The sequence below is a fragment of the Pieris rapae genome, chromosome 9, assembly GCF_905147795.1.
Source record: "Pieris rapae chromosome 9, ilPieRapa1.1, whole genome shotgun sequence".
Classification (NCBI taxonomy): Eukaryota; Metazoa; Arthropoda; class Insecta; order Lepidoptera; family Pieridae; genus Pieris; species Pieris rapae.
Window position 1 is genome coordinate 801,995 of NC_059517.1, and position 22,922 is coordinate 824,916.

Below are 22,922 nucleotides of genomic sequence, written 5' to 3' on the forward strand. Positions count from 1 at the left end.
TAGAAGCATTTAATGTATTTGTATTTCTTTTTTTGACGTTTATAAGTGTATATTGTGTTACGTATATGAATAAATGATTTTTAACTTTGTGTGAGCGTATAATTAATTCTACAATTACGGGACTTTTGATTGATATAACACATGCCAATTATTTTATTCATGAATGAGCATGTGACGAACACGCTCTACTTATCGTGCTGTTAGAGTTCAGGCACATCTTGACACGATTCAAGAATCAAAAACAAAGCGTTATTATAATTAGTCGTAAGATATAATTAATACGAAATACAGGATAGATTTGTTCTGATGTATGATAATTATTTGGTTTAGAAGTTTCAATTATATATCTTGCATGTCATCTTCCTCTTAAAACCAGCCGGACCGATGATTTATTTTTTGTTGGTTTAGATTCACAAATCAGCCCGGCAGATGGTGCTGCAGTCGGTATCTAGGTTATTTATCTGCAACTAACAGCTGCAGTTTTACTATCCTTCCTGCCCTTCAGGCGATTGACCTCCCCGCGACGGCGTTGCCGGCCTTTAAAGAATTGGCCCTTGAAGAACCCGATGTCGTAAATCGACGTCGAAAATGTGCATAATTAATTAACAAAAAGAAACTAAATATAACTAAAATTTTGTTTCTATAAAGAAAATTATATTTTTTCTCGGCAATAGGCTGTATGAAAATAGCTGCAGGCCTATAGGTATGGGAAATTCAGAAATAAAAGACAAATCTCAGTCATCATTATCATTTAATGAGTCGGTTATTTACAAAACATTCGGTGGACATCAACAATAGCACTGCAGTTTCATAACCGATAAGCATTAAGCTGAATTCACACTTGTCCAAAAATATTTTAATTAAAATCATACAAATATATATTAATAAATTAGAAAAATAATTATTTACATATACATATATAATAAAATTATTGATTTTATATAAAATGTGGGACAAAATATTTTATGAACCTAGTGTCAATAGCTTAATAAAAACAATACTTTGAGCCAATACTGAATAAAAGGGCGGTTACACACTCGTCGAGTGAGGTTGGTTCAATTAATTTAACGATTTCTCTTCGCTTCTTTCTCTCGGCGAGCGTGTACAACCGCCAATTCGCTTTAAATCTATTGAAGCCTTCAAACGTGACTTCTTATTATGAATTTGTCTCGATTCCGTTCCCTGTTCAGAAAACGTCAACATTTCAACTCCTAAACATTTTAAATTCTTAAAACATAATAACACTTTTGGTTTTATAAAGCTATAACAAGAGTAAACTCGACATATCGGGACATAATAATACACATTTACATGAAAATAAAGAAATTATTAACATAGCGTCTTTATCACAATAGCCTATCTACGCTTAAATCTAAATTATGTACTTTCGACATAATACGTGACCAAAAAAATATATTTCCTCTGCGTAAAATTACGTGTACACATTTTTTGGTTTTCAACGAAATTGACATATATACATGATTGTTCGCAATGGTAAAAGCATCGAAAAATCAAGGATAGCAAGCCCTAGACTTCGACAATAACCTCTCTATTCATCGAATGCACTGTACTTCACTCTATCCCTTTTCATTACAGCGTTAACACAGTTTAATAGACAGAGACAATCATCCAATCCGACTGCACGAAACTGAAGAACTCGTCTGTCCCTTTTCATCACAGCGTTAACACAGTTTAATAGACAGAGACAATCATCCAATCCGACTGCACGAAACTGAAGAACTCGTCTGTCCCTTTTCATCACAGCGCTAACACAGTTTAATAGACAGAGACAATCATCCAATCCGACTGCACGAAACTGAAGAACTCGTCTGTCCCTTTTCATCACAGCGCTAACACAGTTTAATAGACAGAGACAATCATCCAATCCGACTGCACGAAACTGAAGAACTCGTCTGTCCCTTTTCATCACAGCGTTAACACAGTTTAATAGACAGAGACAATCATCCAATCCGACTGCACGAAACTGAAGAACTCGTCTGTCCCTTTTCATCACAGCGCTAACACAGTTTAATAGACAGAGACAATCATCCAATCCGACTGCACGAAACTGAAGAACTCGTCTGTCCCTTTTCATCACAGCGCTAACACAATTTAATAGACAGAGACAATCAATCATCCAATCCGACTGCACGAAACTGAAGAACTCGTCTGTCCCTTTTCATCACAGCGCTAACACAGTTTAATAGACAGAGACAATCATCCAATCCGACTGCACGAAACTGAAGAACTCGTCTGTCCCTTTTCATCACAGCGTTAACACAGTTTAATAGACAGAGACAATCATCCAATCCGACTGCACGAAACTGAAGAACTCGTCTGTCCCTTTTCATCACAGCGCTAACACAGTTTAATAGACAGAGACAATCATCCAATCCGACTGCACGAAACTGAAGAACTCGTCTGTCCCTTTTCATCACAGCGCTAACACAGTTTAATAGACAGAGACAATCATCCAATCCGACTGCACGAAACTGAAGAACTCGTCTGTCCCTTTTCATCACAGCGTTAACACAGTTTAATAGACAGAGACAATCATCCAATCCGACTGCACGAAACTGAAGAACTCGTCTGTCCCTTTTCATCACAGCGCTAACACAGTTTAATAGACAGAGACAATCATCCAATCCGACTGCACGAAACTGAAGAACTCGTCTGTCCCTTTTCATCACAGCGCTAACACAATTTAATAGACAGAGACAATCAATCATCCAATCCGACTGCACGAAACTGAAGAACTCGTCTGTCCCTTTTCATCACAGCGCTAACACAGTTTAATAGACAGAGACAATCATCCAATCCGACTGCACGAAACTGAAGAACTCGTCTGTCCCTTTTCATCACAGCGCTAACACAATTTAATAGACAGAGACAATCAATCATCCAATCCGACTGCACGAAACTGAAGAACTCGTCTGTCCCTTTTCATCACAGCGCTAACACAGTTTAATAGACAGAGACAATCATCCAATCCGACTGCACGAAACTGAAGAACTCGTCTGTCCCTTTTCATCACAGCGCTAACACAGTTTAATAGACAGAGACAATCATCCAATCCGACTGCACGAAACTGAAGAACTCGTCTGTCCCTTTTCATCACAGCGCTAACACAATTTAATAGACAGAGACAATCAATCATCCAATCCGACTGCACGAAACTGAAGAACTCGTCTGTCCCTTTTCATCACAGCGCTAACACAGTTTAATAGACAGAGACAATCATCCAATCCGACTGCACGAAACTGAAGAACTCGTCTGTCCCTTTTCATCACAGCGCTAACACAATTTAATAGACAGAGACAATCATCCAATCCGACTGCACGAAACTGAAGAACTCCTCTGTCTCTTTTCATCACAGCGTTAACACAGTTTGACAGACAGAGACAAACATCCAATCCGACTGCACGAAACTGAAGAACTCGTCTGTCCCTTTTCATCACAGCGCTAACACAATTTGACAGACAGAGACAAACATCCAATTCGATTGCACGAAACTGAAGTAATCGTCTATCCCTTTTCATCACAGCGTTAACACAATTTGACAGACAGAGACCGAAGTGTGTAGTAGTCTGTGGTATAGCACGAACATTAGTTCAGTACGAATATCTTTTCATACAATTCGTCGAATGAAACACCATACGTATCTGTTCCGAAATATGCCCATCTTAAGTTATCTATACAAACATCTACATCCTAACACTTGTCAGATGCATTTGAGCATTTCGAGCGTATACAAAGCATCAAATTTCATCCTAATAAGTTCAGTCGGACAATCTGAATACTGTGGACAAACAGATTTGGCAAAGATTTTTGGTTGAACGTTTGAAAGTCAAATGAGTGTTGCAAGATGTTCGTTTAACGACATTTTAGTAAATATTAAATCTTGATCACAAATTACTATTGATAAATTCTAGTTTATATTCCAAAAGATAACTCACCGCTGTCATAAATGTCAAACTCCATAGACTACATTATAAAACGTAATTTTAAACCATAGACAAAGAATGTTTAGGACTAAGATGGTTTTTAGATTTATTTTTATTTTATTTTATTTAGTTTAGCTTGACAAAAATTGACAGCCGGCATTCTTTGACATATGACAGATCAAACTTCGTGGCCCAAGAATCTGACAGATGAAAGTAAATTATGAATTAAGTTCTGGAATACAAACCTAGCTACTTCTATGTGCAAACGTGTATGTACATTGTATTTACATTTGTCTAAGTACTTATAAGTACCGTTATTGAAAGCGAGTACCGTTTTATTGTGAATTTATTATCTAATGCAATTTCAAACATCTATGGCACGGTCGAGCTCTTTCTCGTAAAATTCATACAAAAATTAAGATATAACTTATTAATAAAGGTTCGCGCCAAAACGGATACGTTAACGTGGCGATAACGTAAAACGGATACGTCACTACGGTCACTATGTTGACGCGTTTTGGAGCGAAGCACTTTTTTATGAAAAATTTTAAAACAGAGCTCGGGTATGTTTACAGGAATAAGAATTATCTTTAATTCATCATCAAATGTAGATAAAATTATTTAGATATCTGTATATATATATATAAATATATAACTAGCTTTGAAAAAAACTAGAACCTTTAGTACCTCAGACTTTCGACATGGGGTATACATACCAAAGTAAAATCATATTTTTTTGTCATAATATAAAATTTCCTTTCCATCTTTTATATAACTTTTGTTAGTTTTAAAATACAAAACGTAAATGATTTACAATTTCATGAATATAAAATACCATAAGGGTAAAAATAAATAAATCAAACAGTACTGAGATCACTGTTAAATTTTAAAACTGGCAAATTTAATCATAATGTTGCTATCTAAAACACGGTATAATCAATTCCAAACTTATTGCTATAATCTGTAACACTGTTATTTAAAGATTTTTTTATATTTAATAATTTGAATACTTGAGTATTTTTTGAATTGATTAGAGGGTCGTATCCGTAAAAATTGAAAATATGGACGTGAGCAAAGTCGCAATTACCCTTTGAATAGTATACGTTTAACGTATACGCGTTGTTCCGTATACTAACGGACCGTTGGTTAGAGTACGCTCTCCCTCTGCTCCCCCCGAGGGGGATTCTTTTCGGGAGTCGGCGGTTCGGAGGGAGAGGCCGCGGTGCGCGTGATGGTGGGCCGGTGGAGGGCTCCCATGGTGATGGGCGTGTCGTCGGGGTCCTCGTCCTCCTCCATATCCTCATCGATAGGAGTCAGAACGTCCAGAGGCTGGGCCGCCTCTTCTTGTTTCCTGCGTAAATAATATTTTTTTAATTAATTTTTAATAAATAATGCAGCGAAATATTTTGAAAAACTAAAACTTAAATATCAACGTGAATTTTTGATATTTTGGAATGGTTAGAGAATCATTTTGCACGAATTTCTTTAATTATCAGTATAAAAGTAATATAATGTATATGGTAGAATACAACATTTTTTTATTGTGCTATCGTACGTGTGTGAAAGTGAGAAAGAATACGACTATCTGTCCCATTCTGTCTAAAAGTCTATCAATGCTTAATTAGAGATCGAATCTACAACCTCCGGGACGAGGCCCACTCTGAAGCCTAAAATACCAGTTAAAAGAGCTCACCTCCTAAACATGGGGGCGGCGAAGGAAGTGAGCGTGGAGGCCAAGAAGAAAACAGCCGCCATGTAGAAGGAGGCGTCGTAGTTCTTGGTCGCGTCGTAAACGGCTCCGGCCAGAGGAGAGCCCACGATGGCCGCCGCTCCTCGGAACAGGATCAGCAGGCCGAAGGCGTTCGTCAGCTTGTCCAGGCCCAGCAGGTCCACCAGGATTATCGAGGTCAGAGAGATGTAGCCGGCTGAAAGACGATTCAATCATTACACGAGGTGGAACAGAGATATTTGGAAAATCTCTGGAAAAATGTCTGCAAATGTCTTTCTTTCTTCAGTCGGAAGCTCATGTTTGAGGGTCGTGGTCAGGAAGGAAACATCTGGAGCGGACTACTTGTTTCCACTGAATAACAAAGAATAGTTTGGAGGACGATGAGTGCTTTGCTGGATCGGTCCATCTATCTGATCTTTTCCATTCTATATTTGTGAACAATCACGATCCGTTTCTCCAAGTTCTAATCACCTCTGCGCATTGTATGTTCGTAAAAGTAACAGCATCGTAAAGTAAATAACCTTTACTAAGGCCATATTATTATATACGAAAGTGATCGCAATGTTTTCTGCGTTAACATATGGTATTATACACATTTATAAATAATAATACATATATAACATACATAATAAAAGTAAATTGTTTTCATTAAAACCAAATTAATCCATACTATTATTTCAAGTACGATAATATAAAAATTCACGAAGCATTACGTCTCTTTCTGTCAAATTGCGTTATCGCTTAGATGAAAAGGGACAGATATACTTTAGTCAAAACTTGTGCAATTAGACACTTTGTCCTACGAATAAATTATAAAAAGATTTTATTATTAAAAAAAGTGAAAGAGGAAAGTCCAACTCACAAATAGCGAGTCCGAAGGCGATAGCCACCGCCACGTAGGCCGCGTACGTCGTACAGAAGGGGATCACCGCTACTGATATCTGGAATTCAGCATAAACTTATATTAGATTTTAAAAGGACGACAACGCATTTGAAAGCCTAGTACGTGAGCAAACCAAAAAATACGAGCTTTTTCCATTAATCATACAAAATCTCAGGCACCAAGTCACGGTTCAAAAGTGTGAAATCCAAAATTAAAAAAGGAGGATAACAGATGGCATTATAGAAAGGTGACCATGGGCACTTTTAGTAATATTTGGCCTTTATTTAAGATTTTAGGAGGAATTTCAGATATTTCAAGATTTCAGCATGAGGTCGTTTGAACCCAGGTTCCACCTGTAGAAAAAAGGTTAAATGTGGACCCACCGTAGCGATGACCAGGCAGATGTTGTTGAGCAAGAGAGAGTCCATCCAGGGGAAGTCAGCCACCCAGCCGCACATTATCCGTCCGAACGTGTTCGTTATCCCGATTATGGAAAGGAGGAAGGACGCCTTCGACTCGTCCACTTTCTGAAATGCGAAAAGAAAAGAAGATTTAAAAGATTATTATTGAGAGATATACTATATATTTAGAGTGCATTTTTTTATAAATTTTATGTACAGCATAATTGAGATATATCTAATAAGTAGGTTGTAACTCAAATTACAAGAAATAATCATAAATGACATAGCATTTGTTTATATTATTAAATAATAGGGGGGGGCGGGGCAAACGGCCCTGCGGGACGTCCAAAAAGGGCTGTCATCGCAGCCCATGAACACCCATTTTTAATGGGTGGGTTGCCGGCCTTTAAGGGAGGGAGGGAGAGTTTCTATTGGTTCTAAATCAGCGCGTCAGACACAGAGGCCTCATCCGACTTCTCCCACTCCGTTTTGGTTACCTTCAGCCAACATGGTGGAGCTACCGTTATGTCACGTGATCATCTTTTAAGTTGACTTCCACGTTTACGATAACATAGTAATTAATATAAAATAATGAGTTTAAATTTCAGGAATCACACAAAAGTATTACGTAACGCATATTGAGGGGGGGGCTTGGGGGTAAAGCGGTACAATGCGGGGCGGGGATTGAATTCTTGAACGCTCCCAAACATGCACTAACTGTACAGAATCGGGTTCAAATAGCTTTAAAACCTCACATTCATGACGGCAGCGTCCACGATGTAGACGAAGGGCACATAGAGGCCGGCCATGCCGAACACGTTGGAGACGCCGATCATCATGAAGGCAGGGTCGCGCAGCAGGCTCACGTCCAGCATCGAGGACAGGGCCGACTTGAAGGACGCGGGCAGGCCCAGGCATGGACACAGGTCGTATTCTGTAACGTACGTGTCGAGTAATTAGAAAAAAGTAGTTTAATTGCATCGTTTACTTGTCTCTTTCCCTCACAAGGCTTAGTTAGTTTGACAGAAAGAGACAGAATAATAATTTCAAGAAAGTGCATTTAGACGATTAATTTTTGAATAATGGGAACAGTTCTTTTACGCTCAAACTCAAACAAACGTTATTTATAATCTCATTTTTGAGAAAGAAGAGATCCAAATGAATCAAAAGGAATGTTTAGCTTTTATAAAACGATAAACTCGTTACCATGGTTACGTGTGAAGATGATTTTTTTTAAGTGGTAAAACTCACGTTCCTGTCTCTCCAGGTCCCCGGTCTGCCTGCTCTGGGGCAGACTGAGCACAGAGTTCCTGTACCCCTGGAGGGACTTCTGGCTCTGGTACTGAGGCAGGTTGAGAACGGATCCGGAATAGAATATGTCCTTCCTGGACATGGGCCGGACCATCCTCGAGGGCTCTTTGGGAGCCGCCACTGACAGCTTCGAGTTGTATACACCTTCCGCGTCCTGGTTCACCGGATTGGTTTTAAAACAAATTACACAAAGGGTTTTGTATTAAAACAGATAATATTTGCAAAAAAATTATTGATTGATCAAGTCATCTATTTAGTGCTTCATGTGTTCGATAAAATTTAATGCACAGGATTAATGTCACGTGACCCACAATTTTCTTTTTCTTAAAAAGCCGGCAACGCATTTGCGAGCAATTAGGATTGAGTATTCACGGGCTTATCACTATCACTTAACATCAGGTGAACCATCTGCCTGTTTGTCCCCTGTTACATAAGACACTTATCACCAGGGTAGCCCTGATGATAAGTGATACTGCCCATAGACACCCACATTGATAGAAGCCTTTTAATGTCATTAGCAATAATGAAAATAAATAACAATACTTTAAATAACAAACAAATTATATTTAATAAATTTTGATATTTCGATGGATCGAATGAATGAATGTGCAATCATGTCACGTGACGTATTTCTGATAAAAAAAAGGAATTTATTAAATTTATAATTGTAAATAATAATGTTTTAGTAACTTACATCAGCCCTTAGATGACTCGCAATGGATGTTTTGGACGTTGCTTTGATGGCAGCTAATGACGGTTTAAATCTGAAATTAAAAACATCTAATAAGCCCAAAAATAACCTTTAAGGTAAACGACTTAGCACAAACTCCTGTCTGTCAAAATTGAATTTTTGACAATTAAACGTCATACAAATAAGTTTCGTATCTGAATCTTGGACACTTATGCCTCGGCAAGCACAAAAACAATTTACATAAAAAACTTATACCAATATTCGAAATTTTCTATTTTCTACCCATTAACCTAATAAATAAGTCATGCATTTGGTCTTAATAAGAGAACAAAATATATTTTTTTTATAAAAGGTATTACTATTTGACTTTAAAAATACACAAGTGTATAGCTTTCGTGTTTCTTCATGGATCTAGCATGCTTAATACCCGATACCAAGTCCCAACAAAAACGAACATCACAAAAATAATTATATAAATAATAATTAAAATATATTAAATAAACGATAAAGATTTACAAGTTTATGAAAATCCTAAAGCTAATATAACAAAAAACTACCCTAAAATATATTATTAAAAGGAGTCCCTTTAGGCAAGGTTCCAAAGATACTGGCAGCGTTCTTTGAATAGCTAGACTAATTCTTTCTCCGAGGTGCTGCCAGCTCTTCTATCTCTTGTGATGTCGACTAACCTTTTTTATATTTCCCTAAAAATAATGTACTAATAGTATATTACATATATACAGAAAATGGGCTGCTCATGTAACACGATAGCTGGTCAACACATTGACATTTAAACACCACAATGGAAGTGACCACTAGGGAAAAGAAGAGTAGCAAAACCAAAACCGTTAACTCCAACTTTTGCTCTAGAAGTAAATAGCGAAATAAAAACGGCTTTTTTATTATTCCAATAGATTTTTAGGCAGATTAGCTAAAGATTCTTTTTTAATTTTTCTTCACTCTTCCTTTTTTTTTGTTAAGGAGTTATAACTTTTTTTTGCTTTTAGTGAATTTGCGCTTTCAGGTGTGTACATATTTAAATGAAATTTTAATTTGATCAAGTATTATGTCGGACTGTATATTATCCTACATTACTGTTTTGTAATACTTAAATAATTTTTAGCTTTTTTTAAATATAAAGCTATGTACTTATATGTAACAATAATTCTTATATTTGTCAATGCTTAAAATTTTATCCCAAACGAGTCGTTAGACACCAGAACCCCGTTGACATGCTCCTGACTCATCAAGCTCGCCCAACCTTAAAGGAACATCACAATTTTTGAAACTGCAAGCCCCTTGCCCCATGCGAATACATACCAGTGACGTCACAAGCCCGAGCCTATAAAAGAGATCTATACCTATCATTGTCTGACCTATCACCGGTGCTCTGTTTCCGTTGCCGGTCGAAAAACGGCACGGACCCATTCTTGGGCAGACCCGGCGCCTGCGCACTGAACGCCGGGGACGACACGTTCCGAGATATGGCTTGCGAGTTCGGGGTTGCCCCGTTCTCACCCTGGAAGTGTTTATTATTCAATTACTTTCATTGTTTCATTTGACGGACGGAAATTGTTTATGATCCTTTGTCTATGGGCAGATATAAAGAAAAAAATTATGCGTGCGTATGTTTGCGTGCACGCACGAAACGAACAAGACCAGTTTTGGTGGTTACGTGCAAGTGTCGATAAAGCTCCAATAAAAAAATAAAAAAAATTAAATGTTAAAGAATACCTTCTTCTCTTTGACCTCGTCGGGCACTCGAGCTTCGGTGATGGTGGGCAAAGTAGGCACAGTTGGCACATTGGGCATGTTGGGCAAAGTGGGCACTCGGGCAAGCGCTTCCAGGTTCAGCGAGGAGTGGACGCCTGGGTCTATGTTTAGCGGGGCCTGGAATTATTTCATTTAAATATAGTACTCTTTTATCTCTTTCCGTTTAATTGTATTTACGCTATGACAAAAAGGTGTATTTATAGCTCTCTCATACGTTACCAAATGAAATAGGCCGGCTACGCACTTGAGAGCCTTCCGGCACTGTTAGTGTCCATAGGCGGCGGTATCACTAACATCAGATGAGATTCCTGCCCTTTTGACTCGAATTAATAAAAAGAGATACATCGCTATTCGGGTCTAATTACTTTAAATTTTATTTACTAAAATAATAAATAAATATTTTATAATTAAAATTAGATTAGAAAGAGATGAGCTACCTTCATCCGCTTCTCCATAGTCCCATCAGGCAATTGCACCACGAAGTAGGATCCTCCGATGGACCCTCGCTCCATCTGCATCCTCTTCTCTTCGGCCATCCGCTGGAGGAGCGGCTTTTCGCCCGAGGACTGAAATAGCAGAGGATGAGAATATAGAAATTTTCCATCTTAGTTAAAATTCAAGAACTTTGTAAATACATTTTTGAATAGGCAAATATGTCCTATACATGACGAGAGAAGGGAGTGCGAACTATTTTACGCGTAAAAAGGTTTATACTAAAGGGCTATACAGAACAATCAAAATACCTTTGGATACACAAGTGGCCTCATCAGGGCTCCGAATATCGCGCAATTCAGGATTAAACCCGCCAGCAGAAGGTTCGCGCTCTGCCATGATCCGAACTCTTGAAGAAGTATGGTGGCTAAAGGTGCAAAGCTGAATGTGCCGACTCCAGAACCACACACTGCGATGCCAGTGGCCAGGGAACGTCGTGACTCGAAGTAGTAGCCCACTGCCACCACCGATGGTAGGTAGATCATACCAAATCCGATTCCTGAAACGTGATGATTTATATTAAAACAGTGGAATGGTCAGTTAATATATAGACAACTATAACAGGAAAAGAAAGCAATGTTGGGCTAGTGACTTCATCGTGGTACTCTCGTTGAGTTCGTACCACCTTTTAGGTTGGGATTTCTGTAGCTATATAGATGTTCCATGATAATTTCTAATAGGCACGTAGTTGATCAACCTTCTGTGCTCTTTGGGTCTAAGGCATGCCAGTGTCCTCTTCATGTTTTCCTTCACCGTACGAGCGACTAGCGAGTGGTATAGGCATATGGGGTATGAGAAAGTCCATTGGTACATAACTGGGGATCGAATCTACGACCTCAGAGATGAGAGTCACACGCTGAAGTTACAAGGCCAATACTGCTTAAAATGCTTAAAAGTATAGTATATCTATATGCTGTTAGAGCTACAACGCATACGCCTCACCAGAGGTACAGCTCGCTACCGCATGTTGGCTTTAAGCAAACAAATATTGTAGACGCACTGCAATAGCGAGGGAGCTCCATCAACATTCTGAACACATTATTGAAACACGAAAGCATTGTTCCTTTTTTTGTATATAGAAAATTATTTACGATTTTTGTTATATATTTTGCCTATACAGCGTTTACGCATTCATATATGGTTAATTTTATAAGAATCTTCATTGAAGTAGAATGTATACAAGTGATAACTAAGAGGGATAACACCGATTGACATTAATGCGTTTTCTTGGCATTTGAATGTATGAACTTGTAAAACGTGAATGTTGAAAGCTTTAAATATGTATGACTAATGACGGCTAAACTCAATTAGCAAGTGGTTTTCTTACTGAGATTTTCGAGAAAATATAGCAAATGTATGCAACGTTGCTTCTTTTGTTTAAATTATTTATTTACAGTAATATTAGTAGTAAGAGTAGTATATTTTTTGATACTACTCTTACTTTACGTATTTAGTATATTTAATTTGCGCAATAACTGTCAGAGTTGCTGTTGCTGTAGACTGGCTAGAGTTTCGTGCCGCTACTTGTAACGTAAGGTCCGAAACATTTTTATATAAACCTATATATTGTATAAAAACAAGAGGTTTCTATTTTTTTTTGACAATACATTACTGTAGCTCTACCAAAGTTAAAACATAATAAGTAATTCACAGTCACATTTTATTTTCAATCTTAAAAAATACTTTGTGTATATATTCTCAATCTTAATTGCTAACATTAAATAAAAAAAAAAACCTATTTCAGTTGTTTCAAGTAGACGTTAAGTCTTCGAGAACTATATAAAATTAAAAAAAAAATCAGTTCACGGTACACTAAACTAATCATCATCAGGTCATAATATTGAGATGGACAATTAAACTTTCGTAACAATTGCCATCTATTGGCTTTGTACTTTGATTGGTGTAATTACATAGCTTAACTTAACTTACTGAGTAAAACTATTGTCCGATAATTTAGAACCGAACGCGCTAATTACATCAAGCATTTATATTTAGTACAATAATTACATTTACTATGACGGGTACATGAAATAGGGGTACGTTATAAGTTGCAGATCTAGTCTTATTGTCAGTTGTATACAACAGAATTATGTAAAATGTTGTATATTGGTATGTTATTATTATTATATATTGCTCTTAAACATGACACATGTTAAATAAGTACAATGACATGAGGATTTAAGAAGACGCCGCGCTAACCAGATACACGAAACTTTCTCCAATGAAATCTTTGTATTGTTGATATAGGCCACCGAGCATCAGCGAATGTACAATGTAAATATATAATTATTAATATAGGTTACTCGACTACGAAAGACCTTTATGGAGTTGCTGAAAATGTCCACTGAGCCATTTTTCATCACAGTTTTAGTGAAAAACGAAATGAATCTGAATTAACTAGAACATTGATACTCTTTAATGAGCGTACACTGAATTTGACAAGGCGATTCAGATATTGTTTAACTCCATTCGATTTTATTGTGTCACCTAAATAAAATCTTAATTTCCATTTAAGATCGTGTGTGCTTGAAGATGTTGTGTGAAGCTAGGGCGACCGCAGAGAACGGAAATTAATAAACGGCTTAAATAGTCTTTCTCTAACGTCGATTTTGGAGTCCAGATTCATGGACCGTGGGGTTCAAGACTTAATTAAGTTGGCGCCTTCCTCGCTCGACGAATAAGTAACGCAATACAGATAGGAAATAAATTATTATTTTTTACTATGTTGGTTAAAAACATAGAAAATACAGTATATTTAATTGTTTAATACAAATAAATAATTCAATTTTAACTCAGTGACATTATCAGGGTCATACATTTAAACATATTTGACCTTATTCTAACATCTGGGGTATGATAACGAGTGAGTCACTGTTTGTCCATAACAATTGTAATGAACAAAGGAATTGGTGAGGTCGTCGCCATTCGTGCGTCATTTTCCGGGAAGATTTTCTTTATGTGCATAAAGTTTAATGTCCCTTACCAAATTAAATATTTAATGGCGGCGAAAATTAATAAATTATTTTAGTTTATAATTAATTAAATTCATATAATTACTCCATTTGCACTGCATGTCAAAGAGACACGAAAGACGATGAGTAATTGGAGAAACTGATCATGTGACCTCAGAAGGCAGAAGATCACCTGGCCGTTCACCAACCCTGATTGATGATCAAGTGAAAGACTCATCGTCTTCAAAACTGTATTCTCTGATAAAAGAGGCTCTGGACAGAAACAGGTAAAAACATGTTCTACGTGGACATGAGCTACCAAGAGAGGAAGAGAGAAACCAACGTAAGATTCAACCACTGACTTCCGGGACTTTTAAACACCAACCAATTGAGGATATTCACACATCTGTAAACATTGGCAAGAGTACAGAGGCAAGGTAGCTATTTTCGTATTGTTTATGGTTTAAACTTCAACTTCGCTTTTGTGAATTTCATAGTGATTAAGAGTCTGTCCTAGTATGTTTAAACTTCGAGTGCACCAATTTTTCTATATTTGAAATTAACTGGTATATAAAACATTGATAAAGCTGTATGGTTGCCGATAAAACTTTAATTGTGTAATATTAAATTATCAACAAATACATATCAATACTATTTATCCTGGTACCTACAATATACAAAGTTGGACTTTTACCAAAATGGAATTACAGTTAAAACCAAAAAGGAAATAATCTATAATATAAAGTATTAATGTCAAAGGGAAGACTGAACCAAACCAGGACTTAGAATTTTTATCCTGTTTCCGTGGAACGTGAAATAAACGTGGTATATAACAAAACGAACAGAAACATAAAAAAAATTCAGTCGAGACATCACTCTCATCTAACTGTTTATTTGTTAACAATACAAGACAGCTAAATAAAATCTTAGCTATGGTTAAGTATTATTGAAAATTTGATAATTAGAAGTTTTGAAGTTGATTTTTTCCGCTAATAATCAAATAAATTTTAATTTACGAGAAGTGCGTCGACAAATGTAGCAACCTTATTAGATATGTACTCAAATATCTAAATCACACAACACAGATGAAACTAATACTTTTTTGTGTTTAAAACAGAAAACAAAAGCATAAAGACCAAGAGTTGCGCCAAACTACAATTTGTTCTAAAGGAAAATACCTCATTTTATCTTTACCTACATGCGGAATCATTGCATTGTGTAATAATGATCTCACTATTAGCTCCGCACGATGTGTTTATTAATGCTTATACAACGTTTCAACAGAAGTTTCGGGAATTCTAATCAATACTACATTTCCTGTATCCATACCAATTTAAAGATTTATACAATTGTGCCAGCTTCGACTAGACATTTTGTAGGGCAGTTTTATATTCAATATTTTTTTCTTAGTAATAAATGAATAGTTCAAATCAAATCAAAATTTATTCATTCAATTTAAATGCGACTTAATATTATGAATGTCAAAAACAAATACAGTGTTCAGTGTTCAAATACAGTGCCAGTTTGGGTGGTAAACAAAACGGTAATGTTTATAGGCCTCTAGGAAGGTCTATTTTTAAAAATTTCCTGATACTGGATTATCCATTATTTTTATATAATAATTAAGTATTTGTGAGCAAAAGGCTCACCTGGTGTTAAGTAATACCGCCCATAAACACTCACATTGCCAAATGGCTTGCGTTGTCGGCTTTTTAAGGTGAGTTGGTTCGGTAATACTTTAGTGGGTAGATGTAGATGAAATTTCATATCAAATCCCTTGGGTAACAGTTTCACCAATCATACTAAAAGAGCATTTCGTTCTAAAATACTACAAATGCCTGCGGGTTAACTGGAATCTAACACTGGACCACTACGTTCCACCAAGTGATCCGCAAGCATAAAGCAGTTTTCAAATTAAAAGCTACCTGCATTGATTTCGAGTAAGGTCAGCGCAACTTTCATTAAGCTTTCATTTGGACGCGCTTAATTTAACTTTAAACTTCAGAAGTCTGAATATAAGCTGAATATATAAGTTATAGCTACGACTTCCAAAAATAGTTATTCAAAAATTGAAAACTAATTATGAAGCGATGGCAGGCTTGATTGTGATTCTATTGCAGTCACAAATACGCGACGCGGTCTAAATATGCTTTTGTTTATTAAAAAAAATTAATATAACTTCTGATAAAAGATTTCAAAGCAGGTGCTTCTCTTGAATAACGATTTAGTATCGCAATACTGCAAGGTAATGCCAGCATTTAAAGTACACTTTCAAAGGGACTTTTTAATTTGTTTAATTTTTCTCTTTATCAATTTTCAATTAGTATTATTACTATGTAGGTAAGATTGTAGATAATGATATTTGTGTGATAAAAATACTTAATAATTCTATTAATAAGTCTGATTAACCGGAAATTTTTGATATAATTTCAATACTGTCACGTGAGAAAATTAAACAATTTTAACGGATAGAGATATATAGACCAAAGTCGATATTTTTGAAATAAAAAAAACCCTTTTAAAGACTTTTTCCATAGGACATATTAGTTTGCCGGAAATCCAGATAATTCGTTACACTTAAAAACTCATCTCCTTCACTTTTCCGTCCTCAGTTCGCCCGTAAATTATTTTTCTTTTCATTTTTATAATATTCTCCTCTTTTTCTAATGGGTTTGATTTTTATTATTTTTTAAGGCTTCTACCCTACAAGCAGTGTACTCATTCAGAAGTTAGGGGCATTGTTATGGTATTGGAGTAACCAGGTTAATAGATAACATGATGGTGCCGTCGTGTCTGCAACTCCTGGCGAAACGCCAAGTCCTAGTGACCTTCACAATTGTAGAGACATTTAGTACAATGGACTAGTTTAGAATTATATCTATAATAATCCCCCTATAACGCGGTAGAGCCGAACCGCGTATATGGGTATTCTTGTAAAACCGTTGTTTTGAACAATTGAAAAATTCAAATATTTATTGGCTCCAATATCCTCGTTATGATTGATAAAAAACAAAATTGGAGAAAAATTAGAGGTGATTTTTGTATCAAGGAATTTATATTGTATTGTGTTGTTAATAAAAGTCAACCATTGATATTATACTGTGGAATTATGACATAATTATTGATTTAAATTCAATATAAACTTAGATAACATCTACACGACGATGATTTACTTTTTACGCTTATTAATTAATGATATTACAATAGTAAAAAAAATACAACTGCAGAAAAGAAACAGAAGATAAAAATACAGCAATTTAACAGTTACACAACATAAAAAAGAACACAAAGAAAAATAAGTAATTTCACAAATCAATATTTTTTAAACTTTAGGCATTTTAATATTTGGATATAATATTTCAAAAAGATACACTCTGGTATTGCAATAACCGATAGTACAATATAGAGGTGTAAAGCAAAATGATAAAGCACGTCACAACTTGAAGTTCTCTTGTAATATGAACTTCACTCAAGCCTTAGGCTTTGATTGAAACTCTTTGAGAGCTTAACGTGTTTTATTAAGGTCACACGTGACATTGGGGAAATGGGGAATTGGTACGATGAACTCCTATATAGACGAAACATGGACAGTATGAAAAAATTAAATATTCTAATCATCACTTATGTTATTTATGTATGTATTTTTTACTTATTTACACTTCAATGCAATGTAATATAGAAATACAGCACAACAATTAAATAAGAAGATGGACAATTGGCGGCCTTATCCCTTTTGAGCGATCTCTTCCAGGCAACCACAGCGAGAATAAGTTTTTTAATGTTAAGTGATAGTTAAGTCACTCACATAAATAGAGGGCTCGCAAGTGCGTTGTCGGGCTTTTAAGATCCAAAAGAGAGTAACAATATATAACAATATATAACTTAATCAAAACGAATGGAACAGAAATAGAAAAGGGTACATGAATCCCGATAACTCTTAACTTTCTTGGGAAACTAATTTATTTTACTTTTGAAATAATGAATAATTGAAGCAATTTAACTTGGGGTCCCTATGAAAAGAGCGTACTAATTCTAGAACAGTCGGCAATGCATTCTTCTGAGCCATCAGGCAGTGTAAGGGCCATCTCGTATCCATGGGCGGTAACTTAGCATCTGAAGAGTCTCATGGGACATACAAAAAGACTACTATCATGAAAAATCATACAACACAAATAGACATTAGACAAAGCGCCCTTTGTCCACAGAATGTAATTACCTTAATGACAGGGTACTGCGAAAAATTACCGAGAATGTATCGGAAAAACCTCACTGAAACATTAATACAGAGGGTGAAATGGAAATTCCACTTAAGTGACAAATGCTGGCACGAACTCAATTTCACTTGGGACAAAGAAAGTATCGCCAATTAACCGATATTTTTCAAAACATTATTTCTCACACTGTGGAAAGAGTGTCAGTGTCACACATACACACTCCGTGTTTATCGTAATAAAAATAAATCAGTGGCAATACAACCTTTTTAGGTCTGGGCCTCAGATTTCTGTATTTGTTTTATTTGTCAATTTAATAGGCGAGCAGGTGATCAGCCTTATGTGCCTGACATACGCCGTCGCAATTAGGTCTAAAGCAAGCCGGTTTCCTCACGATGTTTTCCTTCACCGTTTTAGCGAATGTTAAATGCGCACACAGAAAACACATTGGTGCACAGCCGGAGATTGATTTTTCTAACAATGGTTGGCTGGAAGAGATCGCTTGTTTTCGCAAAGGCCTCCAGATGTTCTCCTCTTTTTTTTAATTGTACTGTATTCCTGTTTTTCAACGAAGTGTTAAAAAATCTTACATAGATATTATTAATGAAAGAATTATACATTTATGTAGGTTTATAAATGTTTTCATTTAAAATATTTATACAATTAAAGAAAACACTTTTTTAACGGATTAAAGTTATGTATTATTGTAAACTTATAACTATTTAAACATAATTTAAATTTAACCGACGTTTCGCGTGCTTTACAGCGTGCGTGGTCACGAAATAATATAGTATATACGATATATGTAATAAAAGACAATACTATATTTATACAAGTTTCAATGGTTTATTAATAGCGACTCTCAATTTAACAGGTTCCCAAAGATAATTTTATTTTATTATTATCTTTATATATGTAGTGAACATATGTTTGATAATGTTCTCATGAGGAAAAATTGGTACCTGGCAAGACGCGCCTCACTGGTGCCAATGTGTCAAGGGCAATACGATTTACATTCACGTTCCTACGCAAGCCCTGCACGTAATCCTCGCGAATTAATTCGAATAATACAGTGGAATGGGAAAAAATATAATGTTTAGTATTTGACTGGTTTTTGTCAAGATCTTTTAAGATATATAAACTTTGTACTGATAAATTAGAGTTCTTAAAATAATATTCTACAAGAAGCGTCCAACGTCCATAATAGCCTTACCTAATACAATTCTCTTTGTAATATAAATTTAATTCACATCTATTGAATTTTCCCATAATAGGATACCATAGCGCAGAACTGAAGCAACAAAAGTAACTTAGCCCTAGCTTCGATCTCTATTGAAACTTTATTAAAGAAGATTACCTACTATGATACAAACCAATGATACTAATAATTTTGCTTAGATGAACTCAAGAAATTTGTGTTTAGAAATTGCGAAAATTTCGATCGATTGTAAATGAAGGTGGTATTTGAAAAAAGGAAAAAATACACTACACTACCAATGTCAAATAAAGAGTACCAATTTACGACACATCAATATAAACATACTTGGCGCAAACCATCAACTATTTTTATTCTAACGTGATACAAAAGCCGTTGCTATCGTAATATAATTAGAAATGCGTTTATTTATAGATTTTCTAACATCGACGAGATTCTTTTCAGGCCTAATGCATTCTAATTAGACCCAATTGGGTCAATACTTTTTTTTCATTGTTTCAATACATCTCCGCGTTGACCTTTGGTGAACAGGATCCAGTTTATCAATTTTAACAGTAATATTCGCTATTGATAAAGTCTATTAATGCCAAATTGGGCCACGATGCGCAAGGGCATTATTAGACTTGGTGGTAAGCCTCTGGTGGACCCCAACAGCATGCTGACGGTAATAGAGGGAAGGCATGGGAACCCTTGTATGAGTCATTGAAATGGACTGCATGTCCTACTGAATACTGAATACTGAATGAAATTATAATACAATAATGAACATATGGACTTATTATTGTATGCTTAAATAAATAATTTATTAATATAAATAACTCAGAAATTCCGAACAATTCTTTTTATAATTAAAGGGGCAACAAAAGATTTCTGTATCGTATAAGAGGTTTGTTTTATTTGTTTTACCTTATTTGTTTTATAATATACTGCCTTTTAGACGGATTAATTAATTGAATTTGCAGTAGTTATAATTAATATGTACTTAAATCAAAATATTCGGTATTCAAAAGAAGGCAAAAGGAAGAGTAAAGCCAAGTTAAAAGATGGGCCCAAGAGATGGAGAAAGACCATACTAGCCAAAAGTAGTCCTATGTCAGTTAATCTGACCGTAAAAGTAGATGTTAAAGACAATATATTAATTGTTTTTTACAAATTATTTAAAAAAAAATTACTTAAAAAAAAATTAAAAATACGGGAATTTATTAAAAAATGATACGCGTTTAAATTTTGGTTTGCAGCGGGTACTTGGGAAGACCTGTCCCTTCATACATATTTTAACCACAGTCTATATTCCACCTGAGTAAGTAAAAGACACTCACCTCCCAAAACACCATACGTGAGCATCATCATGGTGACACTCTGACTGAAAGTGGAGAGGACAAATGCTATCGTTGCTACGAAGGAACCAGCCACGCAGACAGCTCTGCATCCATATTTATTACATAGTGCTGACACAACAGGACCTGAAAAACAATCGAATATAAAATAATGCCTTAATTTTTTACACTGTCAAAAATATAATATAGTTATGCTAATATGGATTACCAATTATAGACTGGAATTGGTACTCTATACTATAATAAATTTTGTAGTAGTTTTGTTCACCTGTTCATTTCGCTAGCTTGATAACATGCCGTAAAAATCTCGAAAGACTTAAGCTTCGAGGTAAGTAATATAAATATTTTATAATAATTATTAATACTACGAGTATAATCTATATATATAAAAGAAAGTCGTGTTAGTTACACCACTTATAACTCAAGAACGAAAGAACAGATTTGAGTGAAAATTGGTATGGAGGTAGCTTAGAGCCAGGAGACGGACATAGGATACTTTTTATCCCGTTCGACAGCGTTCCCGTGGGACTTGACATGAAACGTCAGTCACTATAAAAAGTGGTATAACAAATAAGAATCAGACTTGGAATAATAAAACGCAAATGATAGCTATGTAATTGACGTATAATGACAGCTATGTAATGACGTATATATGACAATTTGATATTTGTAAGAAATCAATATTCAAAATATTTCTATTAAATAAATACGTTTAATTATTTTTACAATTTACAATTTAATTATAATGATAGTGCTATTGCCCATTCGTATAAACAGTGAAGAGAACTATAAAACTCGGTATTGTCGTATGTATACAGTTCATCCAAAGAATGATGAATGTTTCTATTTGTTGTTGTTGTCGAATGACGCATTTAATCGAGTATTGGAACGGGAACGTGAATATGATCACCAGGAATTAGATTTAGTAGTTCAAACGAATGTACCCCTGTTGAAATACCAACAAAAGGAAGTTTATGATACTTTAATGAAGGCAAACGATGATGAAAATGGTGGTTTATATTTCCTAGATGCCCTTGGTGGAACTGGCAAGACATTCCTCATGTCATTAGTTTTAGCAACTGTTCGGGCGAGATCCAACATAGCGGTTGCAGTTGCTTCTTCTGAAATAGCAGCCACATTGTTAGAAGGATGCCGTACGGCTCATTCAGAATTAAAATTACCGTTAAATCTTCAAACTATTGGAGAACCAACGTGTAATATTGCAAAACACTCAGCAATGGCCAAAGTTTTAGCGGCATCGAAAATCATCATCTGGGACGAATGCACAATGGCGCATAAACGTGCATTGGAAGCACTTAACCGAACATTAAAAGATTTACGCAATGAATCGAGATGTTTTGGAGGAGCAATGATTTTACTGTCTGGCGATTTCCGCCAAATACTGCCAGTAATTCCAAGATACTACGGCTGTCGACGAAATAAACGCTTGCCTCAAATCGTCAAATCTATGGCGCTATGTGACGAAACTGCAGCTGACAACAAACATGAGAGTTACATTGCTTACTGATAAAAAAGACGAAAAAGAATAAAGATGTAGATGACCTGAACTACATAATGGTATGCGTTTGGTGGTTAGAAAATTGAAGAACAATGTAATTTACGCTACGATAATGATAGGAAAATTCAAAGGTGAGGAAGTTCTTATTCCGAGGATCCCGATGATCCCAACCGATATGCCGTTTGAATTTAAAAGACTTCAATTTCCGATACGTCTTGCATTTGCCATGACCATCAACAAATCACAAGGCCAATCCTTAAAAGTTTGTGGTTTAAATCTAGAACATTCATGTTTTTCCCATGGTCAATTATACGTGGCATGTTCACGGGTCGGAAGACCATCAGCGTTGTTTGTTTTTGCGCCTAATAATAAAACAAAAAATGAAAAAATGTGTATCACAAGGTACTTAAGTGAAGAGCAACCTATGTACTAAAATACAGAAATAATAATGAATGATTAATGTA

At 35.6% G+C, this 22,922-nt stretch overlaps 1 protein-coding gene across 4 annotated transcripts in view; it reads right to left on the bottom strand.

Annotated features, from left to right (window-relative positions):
- Positions 1–734: 734 nt before the first annotated feature.
- LOC110992605 (monocarboxylate transporter 4) overlaps positions 735–22,922 on the bottom strand; it is a 42,625-nt gene continuing 20,437 nt past the window's right edge. For 3 of the 4 annotated variants that reach the window (XM_045629603.1, XM_045629604.1, XM_045629606.1), the window contains exons 3-14: positions 20,922–21,065; positions 11,476–11,723; positions 11,170–11,298; positions 10,694–10,849; positions 10,321–10,478; positions 8,963–9,032; positions 8,209–8,422; positions 7,713–7,891; positions 6,940–7,083; positions 6,536–6,614; positions 5,638–5,869; positions 735–5,295 (exon numbers count right to left, since the gene is read on the bottom strand). In XM_045629603.1, the coding sequence (XP_045485559.1) occupies positions 5,091–5,295; positions 5,638–5,869; positions 6,536–6,614; positions 6,940–7,083; positions 7,713–7,891; positions 8,209–8,422; positions 8,963–9,032; positions 10,321–10,478; positions 10,694–10,849; positions 11,170–11,298; positions 11,476–11,723; positions 20,922–21,065 (1,958 nt within the window). In that variant the 3' untranslated portion in view covers positions 735–5,090. The remainder of the gene's footprint in view (positions 5,296–5,637; positions 5,870–6,535; positions 6,615–6,939; positions 7,084–7,712; positions 7,892–8,208; positions 8,423–8,962; positions 9,033–10,320; positions 10,479–10,693; positions 10,850–11,169; positions 11,299–11,475; positions 11,724–20,921; positions 21,066–22,922) is intronic. The other variant, XM_045629605.1, reaches the window with a different exon arrangement.